This window comes from Oryctolagus cuniculus, chromosome 10 (genome assembly GCF_051225735.1).
Source record: "Oryctolagus cuniculus isolate XC-2025 breed Fujian yellow rabbit chromosome 10, ASM5122573v1, whole genome shotgun sequence".
NCBI classification, from domain to species: Eukaryota; Metazoa; Chordata; class Mammalia; order Lagomorpha; family Leporidae; genus Oryctolagus; species Oryctolagus cuniculus.
The window spans coordinates 112,886,685-112,899,546 of NC_142876.1; the positions used below are offsets into that span (position 1 = coordinate 112,886,685).

Consider the following 12,862-nt stretch of genomic DNA (forward strand, 5'->3'; position numbering starts at 1 on the left):
GTCTGCTTTCCCTTAAGAGGCACCACCTGTTGCCACCTGTGACTGTGCTGTTCCTGACTGTGCTGCTTCCCCCAGGCAGACAGTTCCCAGAGCCCCGGAAGAACCCACATACTTGCTGTGTTCTGCAAACCAGGAGCTCCTGAGCCAGAGCCCCAGCTGCAGCAGATGCCTGCTTGGCCCTACACTGAGCTTGCAGACACTTCCATAACTGCAGAGCTTGGGGACGGGGTCCCATGGCTGTCCCTGGGTGTGTGTGGGGGGGGGCTGTACCTCTGCAGGAGTTCCCCACTGGAAAGACCCAGCTCAGAGTGAAGATTTGCAGTCGACTTGGGTGTCACTGTTTTCACAACGGCCACACGTACCCTTGGTCCAAGCAGCCCTGTCTATGGGCGTGGCCACTGAGCCCGCAGTGGGACTCTGTGGTCCACCTCAGTTCCCAGATGCAGCCTGGGATTTGGTCCTGTCCGGGCCCAGTCCTGGCTGGTGTTTAAGGGAGCTCCCAGTGCAGGACAGTGGCCCCCTTCTGTGACTCTGAGCTCACCTAATGCAGCCTCACTTGGGTGCATCCAGCCCAGGGCACAAAGCTACAGGCCTGGAGGCGTCCCTTTGGTCTCCTTCCTTAGCACAATGACAACTACATCTGCTGTACCTAGGCCCTCCAGCCCGTCAGCAAGCTCCAGAGACAAGCTGAGCAGAGGGAAAAAGGAGAGGTATGGTCCATCAGGAAGCAGGGACCTGGGAGAGGGTCAGGGGCGGTGAGTTAGCTCCTGGGAGCAGGGGTGTGGTGGTGGGGTGTGGTACTGGCTTGCCCCAGCCTTGCTGCTCCGTGTGTTCCGTGAGCCAGCAGCCCTCGGATCACCCAAGCATAGAATTTCAGCCTCCACCCTGGATTGAGTCAGAATCTTGAATTTAAAGCAAATCCTGCAGGAACTTGTGTGCATAATATAGTTTGAAGAATACTGGTCTACACAGGCTGCCCATCCCATCACCCTGCCAACTCAGAATTTTCATGGGTCGTTCCATTGGCCTGAGGGATCTTGTCTGTCTGTCTCTGGATGAAGTCTTCGCTTCCTTCGTGCCAGTGCTGAGTTGATCTTGGCCATCCAGGGCAAAGGGCTCATCATTTGCTCCTTGCCATGGCTCAGTCTCTGACCAGGAACGAGAGGAGTGGCCATGACAGAGGTCAGCGTGGGCACTGGGGTCAACAACACCCAGAATCTCTTCTCAGGAGCCGTCCTCATTCCAGTGCTGCCAATGTTTTTAGAAGCATCTGAGCTCGCCCTCCTGATAATGGTTCTTGAACTTTTCTGGATGCCTGAGATTTTCATAAGAAAAGGTAGAGGTTCATACACAGTCCCGAATGTGGTGCACCATCGGAGCCAGCAGATGTTTGGCTGCCCAGTGTCCCCTGTCCTGCATCTTCAGCCTTGTATTAGAGGGTAGGTATAGCCACTCAAGGTGAGAGAGGCTGGTGTTTACTGAGAGGCTTCTCCAGTGCATGTTCTTAGCACTGTCTGAATTCACATGAGCATTTACATGCTTTGCCACATTTACATGCTTTGCATGTTTGTGCAAGTGGTGGGGATAAGATTTGAACCCTGATTATCCGGGCACTGGAACTGCTTCATCCCGCAACATCCTGAGAGTGTTGGCCATTCACAGGTGAGTTTATTTCTGCAGAGACAGCTACCACCACAGACTCGGATTTTAGACGTCACAAAGTACACACAATTCTAAGTGGACGCTTTTGAAAATAATTCCCCTTATTGGGGATGAGTCTGAAAAATCCTTTGTACAGGAGGGGCGGGTACTGTGGGACAGTCTACTAAGATGTCATTGTGATGCTGCATCCCAGATCGGAGTCCTGCCTCCACTTCCTATCCAGCTTCCTGTTAATGAATGCAGGGCTTGGGCCCCTGCCAAATTCGGATGGAGTCCTGGCTCCTGACTGTGGTCTGGCCTAACCACAGCTATTGCTGCATCTGGGGAGTGAGCCAGTGGATGGAAGATCTTTCTCTCTCTCTCTGTCACTCTCTCTTTTGCTTTGCCTTTCCAAATACACACACACACACGTGTACAAGAATACTCATGGCAGCCTTATTTGCATACAAGGGGAATTTAGAAATCTTGATTCCTCATTGCAATGTACTTTACTTTTTATTTTAAATTATTCATTTATTTGAGAGGCAGAGAGAGCTCCCATCGGCGGGTGAAGTCTGCTGGTGAATTGGTTCCTTACCTGGATTGACTTGTGCTCCACATTTTGCCAAATTTGCCTCTCTCCCCCGGTTTTCGGCCACCGTGGTGACTCTGTCCCTAGAACTGCAGCCCGAGTCCTAAGCAGAGGTCACTTCCTGCCCTGGTCACAGGTTAGTGTGCCAGGGCAGGCCATGCGGCCACACTGGAAGATGCATCCACATTCAGAATCCAGTCTCCCGACCTTGCCCTCGAAAGCATCTTTCTCCAATCCAAGGTCTGATCGGGGCCCACACACTGTACTCTCTTATCCTCTGACGATGAGACTATGTGAGGTTTCCGAAAGAGTTGCAAACACAGCACAGAGTTCCCACACACCTTTCACCCAGCTCCCCCTGCCATGGAACACCCACCTTGGCACAACGGTACCAACTGCAGGCTTTATTCAGCTCTCACCGATGTCTCTTTTCTGGTCCACAATTCCCACATGCCACTCGCATGTTCTGTGCCCCTGCTCCCTCCAGTCTTTGACCCAGTTCCTTTGTCTTTCCTTGTCTTTCATAGCCTTGAGGCTTTTGGAGAGGAGGGGCCAATTGTTTGGGGGGAGGTCCTTTATCTGGGTTTGTCTGCTATGTTCTCCTGATTAGACTGAGGTCATGCATGGGCGGGAAGGATGCCAGGGGTGCCGGGGGTGACGTCATTGTGTCTCATGGATGGGGATGTTTACCTTGGTTGTTTGGACAACCAAGGAGATGTCTGCTGGGCTTCCCCACTGCAAAGTCACGACTTTGCCCTCTGCGATTACTAGGGACTTTGTAGGAGAGACTTTAAGGCTCTGTGGATCAGCTGTTTCTGCTTAAACTTTCTCTTCTGCTTTAGCATTGGGTGGTGGGTTTGCCTGAGCAGTTGTTACCTGGAGCTCCTGCAGGAACTTCACATTTCTCTCATTCCTGCCATGTTTGTTGGTTATTAGTTTATTAATCAGCAAGGAAGAGTTGTCTTTCTCATCTCTCTGATCATTCAGTCCTTCCTCTGTTGTGTGGACTTATAGAGATTTATTTCCGTATCTATGTTTTATTAATTAATTTGAAAGACAAACTAGATCTCCTGTCCACTGGTTTACTCTAGGAATGTCTACAACAGCTGGTACTGGACCAGGCTGGTGCCAAGAGCTGGGAACTCAACCCAGCTCTCCCACGTGGCGGTAAGAGCCTGATTACCTGAGCCACAGCTGCTGCCTCCCAGGTCTGCAAGACCAGGAAGCTGGAATCAGCAGCCAAGGATGGGATATGAGCCCAGGCAGAGACAGGGGGAGGGAGAGAGATCCCATCTGTTGGTTCTTACCCCAAAATACCCACAATGGCTGAGGCTAGACTGGGAGCCCATTACTTGAACTCAATTACTTAACTCGCAAAGGCAGCGCTGTGGTATAGCTGGTAAAGCTGCCACCGACGTCCCATATGGACACTGGTTCGAATCCTGGCTGCTCCACTGCCAATCCAGCTCACTGCTCATAGCCTGGGAAGGCAACGGAAGAGGGCTCCAGTACTTGGGCCTCTGACACTCATGTGGGAGATCCATATGAAGCTCCTGGCTTTGGCCTGGCCCAGAAGTGGCCATTTTGGCCATCTGGGGAGAGAACCAGCAGATAGAAGATCTCTCTCTTTCTCCTTTCTCTCTCCCCCAGACTTTCAAATAAATAAATATTTTTTAAAAGTACTGAACTCTCACCACTGCACCCAGGGCTGACTTGCATGAACAGGAAGCTGGAATTGGGTGTGAGACATGCAAATCCAACCCAGGTACTGGGCTGGGGGCTGGGGCATCTTAAGCAGTGTCTTAACTGCTGGGCTACGTGAGCATCTCAGATTTGTTTTACTCTTTGCATTGTGATCCAACACTCTCACCATGTACTTCGTTACTCCAGCTCTTGCAGCTCTGGCCCTTGGGACTCTCCTGTCGCTTTGCTTGCTTGATTTTCGGCATTCTCTTCACTTCACCTGTCCCAGCCTTGGAATCAAAGGTTCTTCGCAGAAGCCCTGGTTTCTTTGAGTAGAGAGTGGTATTTTGAAACCACGCCCATGGCGCTGGGTGTGCTCACCACTTCTGAGGTGTCATTGCTTCTAGCTTTTCTAGGAAGGGGGAGGTGGGGAGTGCACGTGTGTGTGCCAGCCCTGCACGTTGCATCTTCTTGTCATGTTTTGCAGTCTCTCTTTATATTTATTTATTTATTTTTTGACAGGCAGAGTGGACAGTGAGAGAGACAGAGAGAAAGTCTCTCTTTATTATTAAAAAAGTTCATTTATTCGAAAGGCAGAGTGAGATATATATACACACATATATACGTATATATGTGTGTGTGTGTGTGTGTGTGTGTGTGTGTGTGTGTGTGTATAGAGAGAGAGAGAGAGAGAAAGAGAGAGAGGGACTCTTTCATCTATCCAAATGGCTGAAACAGCCAGGGCTGGGTCAGGCAACAGCCAGGAGCCAGGAGCTCCATCCTGGTCTATCACATGGGTGTGGGAAACCTAAGTGCCTGAGCCACTATTTGTTGCCTCCCAGGCATATCAGCAGGAAGCTGGATCAGAAGCAGAATTAGCTAGAACTCGAACCAGCTCTCCGATATGGGACACGGGTGACCGCGGTAGCGGCTTAACCTACTGTGCCGCCACGCTGGCCCCTTTCCCATCTCTTGATCCATAAGTTTTTTTTCCCCTGCCTTTTATTGTCTTTCATGACCCTGGCATTGTCAAAGAAGCCAGAGATGACCATTTTTATGTGAGATCTCCTGCATTTTAATGCTGGGAACAAACTCAGTGTTTTTGTTTGTTTGTTTGCTTGTTTAAAAAAAAAAAACATGGTGTGAAGCAGACTGGAAAGTGTGCTGAGCTGAGCAGATGTGAACTGTGGGTTTGTGGCAGGAGTAGGAAGCACACTGCTACAGCCAGGGGCTGCCTGGGGCTGGGATCGTCCCACGTCCAGACGGATGTGACTTGGGGATGGTCCTGGTGCCCGGGGGAAGTCTTCACAGGAGTGGAGCCCGCCCGTGGTGGCGCAGCTGGAACCACACCCAGGCTGCTGACCTGGACAAGGACCCTGGGCAGGCAGCCTCCCTCAGGGGACACACAGCCTGCTCTTCCTGTCTTTCCAGGGCAAGGTCAGTGTCCCGGCAGTCCGTGGCCAGCAACGCTCCAGGCAGCACCACCTGCCGTTCCCAGCTGCCTCTTTCTGATTCTCTTGAGAGGCCAAGGGCACCGGCAAGCATAGGCACCGGTGGGCACAGGGGAGAGGGACAGGCAGCCCAGGCTGCTGACCACATGGGGAGTCTGGGAATGCGGTCTGCTCCAGGACGGAGTCCTCCATACCGCTGAATCCAGAGCCGAGACCCGGAATACTTCCCCTAATCTCAGCCCCAACTTCCTACATGCATGACCTTGGGAACCGAATAAACTTCCTGTCTTGGACTCAGTTTCCCTAATGGTAAAAGGGAGTGGGTTGGATTAGAGAGGTGAGGGTATCAGGATATCCCAGGGTTCACCACAGGGGGTGGGGGACAGGGCGGGTGGGATTCCAGGGACCCAAGACCTGCTTGCATCTCAGTATAGCGGCTGGGTTTTCACGTAAATTTCATTAGCAAAAAGGGTTCCAGTATTTCCAGTACTTAAGATAGCCACCCCAGGTTGATATGCTAGGAACTCTGGGAGTTTGTGGCTAATTCACACTGCCTGTGATGGCAAAATAAAACGCAGGTGCTGTGTGGGGTGGGGGTGGGGCTGGGGGAGTGGTGGAGAGCTGTGGGCAGAAGAAAAGGTGCCCCTGACAACTTACAATCAGATGAGCAGGAGAAAGAGCCCATCAAGATTTGTTATGCTTTTTTTTTTTTTTTTTTAAGATTTATTTATTTGAAAGGCAGAGTTACAGAGAGGCAGAGAGGAAGGGAGGAAGGGAGAGAGAGAGAGAGAGGTCTTCCATCCGCTGGTTTACTCCCCAGATGACTGCAATGGCCGGAGCTGTGCCGATCCGAAGCCAGGAGCCAGGAGCTTCCTCCAGGTCTCCCATGCACGTACAGGGGCCCAAGGACCTAGACCATCTTCCATTGCTTGCCCAGGCCATAGCAGAGAGCTGGATCAAAGTGGAGCAGCCGGGACTCAAACTGGTGCCCATATAGGATGCCGGCATTGCAGGAGGCGGCTCTACCTACTACGTATGCCACAGTGCTGTCCCTATCCCCTCCCCCACTTTTTGAGATTTATTTACTTCAAAGTCAGAGAGAGAGAGAGATTTTCCATCCGCTGGTTCATTCTCTAAATGGCCACAAAGGTGGGGCTGGGCTGAATTCAAGAGCTAGGAGCTTCTTCAAGGTCTCCCCACATGGGGACAGGGGCCCAAGCACTTGGACCATCCTCCACTGCCTTCCCAGGTAAATCAGCAGGGGGCTGGGTTGGAAGTGGAGCAGCTGGGACTTGAGCCAGTGCCCATATGGGATGCTGGCACTGCAGGAGGTGACTTAACTGGCTATGCTACAGTGCCAGCCCGTAAGATTTTTTTATGCTTTTACATTTGCATTTATTTATTTTCACTTTATATGAAAGGCAGAGAGACAGAGAGAGGCCAGGCCGAGGCCAGGTTGAAGCCTGGAGCCCAAACTTAATCTGGGTGTCCCTCACAGGTGGCAGGGACCCAAGTCCTTGAGCTGCCTCACAGGGCGCGCATGAGAAGGGACTGGAACCAGGCATTACGATATGGCGGACAGTGACTTAACTGCTGCACCCAACGTCCATGTCCACAGAGGAGGTGGAGTGGAGCAGCCCAGGAGAGAGGACAAAGGCTCACTAGCCAGAGCCGGGAACCCGGGCAGGAAGGCCCATGGCTGGGAGGGACACTGGCGGCCAGTTCTTGGAAGCACACTCAGTGCCAGCCCCTGGTGTGTGGTCGGAGTCCCACGCAGCCCTCCCCGCCCTCTCCTCCCACCTGCCAGAGGGATGCATAAATCCAACACAGGGCTTGGAGACGGGCTGAGAAGCTGGGCTGGGCTAAGCTGGGGCCGAGCAGGCCCCCAGGGAGCCCTGAGCTGGCCGCTGTGTGCGTGACGGCCAAGGTCGCTGGTTCGGGCCTGGCGGTTACCGCCGCTGGGACCATTACCTTGACAAGGTCCCTCGGGCAAGGGGGCTTAAAAACCACTCGTGAGGATGACACCCCGGTGACACCGGGACAGATGCTGACAACCGCTGGCATTTTGCCTACACCAGGGGTCTGGCGCTCCCAGCGGCCTTCAGTGGTGGGGCGGTGGTGAGGGTCCACTGAAAGCTTTGGTTTTGGGTAAGATTTGCTTGGCTCTCCCCGGAGTTTGCACGCGTCCCCCAAATCCACCGTGGAGAGGTCAGTCCCAGGGTATGGGGTTAGCAGGTGGGGGATTCTGTCGCGAGGGCGGAGCCTCAGCGCTTGGGTCGGGGCTTTGGCCCTTCCTGTCCCACAGGAAGACCCAGCCAGCAGAGGGCGCCCTGATCCCCAGATCCCAAGCCTCCAGCGCTGTGAGAGAGAAATGTTTGTTTCTAAGCTCCCCAGTCTGTGGCGCTTGTGAGAGGAGCAGGAAGGGGTGAGGGCAGTGAGAGAGCTCCCCAGACACCTGCTGTCCGGCCCCAGCGGCCACCACCGCAGGGAGGCCCCCAGGCTGGACCTCCGGGGCTGGTCTCCCGGGCTGTGGTGTGCACACCAGCCGACTCAGGAACCAGCAGGGGATCTGGGGACTGGGGGCTGGAAGACTTGTCTTTTTTTTTTTTTTTTTTTGAGAGTTATTTATTTGAAAGGCAGAGTTACAGAGAGGGAGAGAGAGATATATATATATCTTCCCTCTGCTGGTTCACTCCCTAAATGGCCACAATGGCCAGGGCTGGGCCAGGTGGAAGCCGGGAGCCAGGAGCTTCATCTGGGTCTCCCACGTGGGTGCAGGGGCCCAGGGATTTGGGCCATCACCTGCTGCCTCCCAGAGTGCGCATGAGCAGGAAGCTGGCTTGGAAGCAGAGCCAGGATGCAAAGCCGGACATTCTGATAGGGGGGTGCCGGTGCCCTAAGCACATCCTAACCACTGCACCAAGCACCACCCTGAAGCTTCTGGTTATCCCAGCTCAGGTGCGAAGGAGGCCCACGCAGCTGGCCTGAGGGCTGGGCCTGCGTCTGCCTGGCTCTGGGAGGGGAGCAGCTCCTTACGGGGTTTTACCCAGAGAGGGGCTCCACACCAGGCCTTACGTGGGCTAAGTCACCAGGGAGCAGGTGACAGCTCCTAGTGTTGTTTTCTCCTGCAGCCGTGACACCACTGACCTTTGGGCCCACTCAGTCTTCTTGGCCTGCAGGGCCACCCCAGCTGGCACTATTCAAAGCTCCCAGGCCTGCCGGTCTACTGCCTGCCAGTTCTCGAGGGAAGGGACCTTGGTGTAGGGGAGTTTGGGTGGTCATTGCTTGGGGCCAGAGGGGGACTCAGCGCTCTGCTTGCTCTTTGCCATGAGAAAAGGAGGAGGTTTTTTTTTTTTTTTTTTTTTTTTTTTGACAGGGCAGAGCATTGGAAAGGAGAGATGGGTATAGGTGAGCAGAGGGTCATGGGAGCCCAAGACGGGGGCCTTGGGGCCAAGATGGAGTGGTCAGGGCCACACTGGCAAAGTGATGGGCTTCTCAGTGGGAGCCCCCCACCCTGTGTGACTTCTGTGGACTTTGCAGAGGGGCTGAATATTGATGTTAGGCCAGCCTGGGCCTCCTGTGGGAAGCAGGTGAGGCCAAAGGCAAAGGCCATGGGAACCAGAGTCCTGGGACCAGGCAGGTGTTGGGGGAAGTCTTGGGATGTGTGGAGATTTCAGAATTGGGGTGATGGCGCGAGAGCAAGATTTGGTTTTGACAAAATGAACCCTGATTTTAGAAGGAGTCAGGCTCGGGTGCCAAGAGGAATGAAAACACCCCCTAAGCCTCAATAAAATGGCTGAGTTGCCAGTTTATTTGGGGTTTCTGGGGTTCTGTGCCCTGGGGCAGCCCTGGGGACCTGGCTCAGCCCAGGGCCTCGGTGGTGCACAGCAGGGCGGCCAGCAGAGCCAGGCCCAGGACGGCCACGGCCCCTAGAGCCACATCCCACCAGGCGCTCGGGCCGGCCCAGGACGTCTGCAGCTGCCAGCCACAGTTGCCCAGCTGGAAGCCCGTGAGGTTGTGCAGCGGGCGGTTGGCAGCGGGGTTGGGGCTGGCGCAGTGCACGAACCACAGGGCCTCGGGCATGCGGTCCTGCAGCCAGAGGCGCAGGTAGGTGAGGCCGCAGTCACAGTGCCAGGGGTTCTGCTCCACCTCGAGGGTCTGCAGCTGGGGCAGGTGGTCGAAGGCGCCTGGGGGCACGGAGCGCAGGCTGTTGTTGGTCAGCAGGAGTTGGCGAGTGTGGGCTGGCAGGTCCGGCAGTTCCGTGAGCCCCCGGCCCCTGCAGTCCACCCTCAGCCCCATGGTTTCCAGGTGTTGGCAGGTGCACGCCGCAGGGCAGTCCTTGGTGGCCTCCACTGTGGCCCAGAGCAGGACCAGGACCCCCCAGGCAGGCATCAGGCAGGCAGGCTGCAGGAGAAAGCAGCTGTGAGGGAGGGCCTGGCAGCTCGCACCCATCTCTGGGCCCCCTCTCAGGCCTCAGCGTGCTCCTCTGTGAAGTGGGGTGATGGCTGGGGCAGGGCCTGGCTGACCCTCACAGGGCACATCAGAGGGCAGGACAGTACTGGCGGTGGAGAGTGTGTTTTGGGGAAGGAGAAGAAACCTCCAGGCCCCCAGCCCTGCTTAGGGGTTCGAGCAGAGCTGTCCCCTCCAGCGCCCTGTCCACCATGGGTGTCCCCTGAGTATTTGTGGAATAAATGTGCATATCTGCAGAAGCCCCCAACCAGCCCCTTCTTCCCCAAGGGAGAGCCAGGGAGGGACCAGGGCCGCCTGCTCCCGGCTGGGGGCCACGTTGGGTAATAAGGGGGCCGCTTACCTGTGAGGCCTTCTGTTGGGCACCCTCTCTGTGGCCTGCACGGCTGGAGACGGTTGGGAGGCAGCGGTGGCCGCCACCACGCGAGAGGGAAGGAAATGACCAGAATAGCCTGGCTTATCCCCCGAGTGCTGCCGGGAGGGCCCTATCTCCGGAGGCAGGAGGCCCTCGGGTGCCTGGGCCTTGGCCGCTGCACCACAGCCCACCGATTTCTGGAAGGGCTTCCTGTGGTCCCAGCGGCACTGCAGTGGGCTTCGGTCTGAGGCCCCCGGGAGGACTGAGGGGGCCTCAGCTGGCCCAGGAGGTAGCAGCAGGGGGACCCTGGCATGCGTGCTTCTGCTCGCTGTTTCTCTGAGTTGCAGCTGTCCCCGGCTGTAGCATGGGAGCAGTAGCCTCCGTCCTGTTTGCGTTCCAGGGCGGTGGGCTGGGCAGCTCCCACGGGCAGGCCAGGAACCTCGGAGCAGGGAGAGTGACTTAGATTTCCATCTTCCTGAATAGGTCAGGAGAGGTCTCCTTCTGTCACCAGGCCATCTGACACTTCCTCCTCCCCTTGCCTAACAGAGAGCTGCTGGCCGGGGCTCAGAGCCACTGCCAGCCGTCAGCCCCCAGCTAGAATGTCACGCTGCTGTTTTACCTGCACTCATATGGGATGTGGGCGATTTAACGGACAGCTTAACCACCAGGCCAAATGCCTGTCTCTAAAGTTCCTTTTAGGAGATAAATGTATTTTTAAATTTGGTTATGCATTTAGTCTTCTACAGTATTAATCAGAATTAAACCCAACAGGGACAGGTGTTGGGATGCAGGGGGTTAAGCCGCTGCTTGCGGTGCTGGCATCCCATATCGAAATGCCAGTTACAGCCCTTGCTGCTCCACTTCCCATGCAGCTCCCTGCTAATGCACCTGGGAAAGCAGCAGAGGATGGGCCAGGTGCTTGGGCCCACGTTGGAGACCCAGAAGAAGCTCCTGGCTCCTGGCTTTGGCCTGGCCCAGCCCTGGCTGTTGTGGCCATCTGGGGAGTGAACCATTGGTTGGAAGATCTCTCTCCCTCTCCCTTTCTCTGTTGCTCTGCTTTTCAGATAAATAAATAATAAAAAACCCTAATAATAAAATATTATAAATATATTATAAATCAAAACACTGTGCATTTTATGACACCCCAGAGGTGGTTCCCCGCCATGAACTATTAGCTGGATCATGCCAGGATTCGCAGAGACTGCAGAATGTGCACACACGGAGGGGATGGGGCAGCGGAATCCTGGGAACCCTGGCTTTGGGAATGCGTAGGAAAATTCTAGCAACATGAGTAAACAGACCCCTTGGCCAGTGAGGAAGGGGACCCCTGGTCACCCTCGCAGTCACGGTTATAAGAGCATCAAACCCAGAAAGAGAGCCCTGGGCCTCCGTGTGGAGGGGGTCTCAGGGTCAGGGCTGGATGGGGAGCGAGGCCTGGGGTCTCGGCAGACCGCTGTCTGCTAGGCGGGCTCTTAACCCTGGCCGGGCCAGAGGCGGCCATGATGCTCTCCAGCTGGGCTTCAAAGCAGGTCGCAACTCCAGAGGCACAGCTGCAGGCGGCCAGGGCTGTTGTGTTCCTTGCCACACCTGTGTGTGCGTCCCTCAGGTTTGTAGCAGCCTCTTCGTGGCCCAGATGTGCTGTGTCCATCCCAGGGCCTCCTTCCCCGCTGCTCACGCAGCTCTGAGAAAGGCGAGAGGTCACGCCTGCCCTGGCAGCGGAGGACTCTGACCGGAGCCTGGGCCTGGACAGGGGTCTTGCCTGTGTCCATCAGGGAGCCCGAGGGCGTTCCACCTGCACTGCTCCCCACACTTCCGGGCGGCTGACCTTGCCCCTGTGAGCGGGGGTCCCACAGTCCGCAGCCTACGCTCCCGGCTGGTCTCTCTTCCTCTCTAGCCTCTGCGATTGCCTTCTCATTTTTAGCCTGCAAGACTGAAAATAACAGAAAACAACACAAATAACGCAGTCCCGTGGAAACGTTAGGATGGTCAGATGAACATCCCAAGATGGAACAGGACCGGCTCCCCTCCACGTGTTTTGTCCACACAGGAGCTTGTGGGCCCGCGTTCTGGTGGGATCCTCTCTTCTTCCTGTGAGAATCCCATTCCCATGCCCCCGGCCACACATGCCGTCTTTCACCTTACGGTTCTCCTGGGGCCTTTGGCAGGAGTGGGGGTGGGGCACGGCTACACAGGCTTTGGAGGGAGGAGGGACCCTTCATTCCGGGGCTGCCAAGTTGGCAGACCTGGTTTGCTACCCGTTTCCCTATGGGGAAACTGAGGCATTGCCCGCCCATGCCCCTCTGGGCTCCTGCTTCATTAGCCCCCAGCTCTGGCCCATTCATTCTGGAAAAATCTCAGCTGTTTTAGATACCGTGGCTCCCGTTGCCCCACTTCTCCCCTTTGCCCCACAGCCAAGCCAGTGGCGTTCATGGCTCCCTGGGCCGCGAGTCCTCGCCTTCCACAGTGCTTGTCTCCCTCGGCTTCTGCTCCGGCTACAGCCACTGCCCCATCTCTGGCTCTAGCCCACACCTGGGCTCCCGAACCCTTCTGCATGTCCGCTCTGAGCGTCACCCAGGCCCTCAGGCTTACTGTGGCCTAAACCAGACTTTACTGCCTGCCCTCAAGGCTGGTCCCCCCAGTACTGCCCACCTCGGAGGGAGCTGGCTCCGTCCA

The 12,862-nt window shown here is 55.8% G+C and overlaps 1 protein-coding gene across 1 annotated transcript; it reads right to left on the reverse strand.

The window, feature by feature from the left end:
* Positions 1–8,034: 8,034 nt before the first annotated feature.
* Positions 8,035–12,771, reverse strand: GP9 (glycoprotein IX platelet). The gene is made up of 2 exons (XM_002713090.6): positions 10,178–12,771; positions 8,035–9,771 (listed from the first exon to the last, which is right to left on the reverse strand). The coding sequence occupies exon 2, from the start codon at positions 9,757–9,759 to the stop codon at positions 9,229–9,231; it is 531 nt and encodes a 176-aa protein (XP_002713136.2). The 5' UTR covers positions 9,760–9,771; positions 10,178–12,771; the 3' UTR covers positions 8,035–9,228.
* Positions 12,772–12,862: the final 91 nt, after the last annotated feature.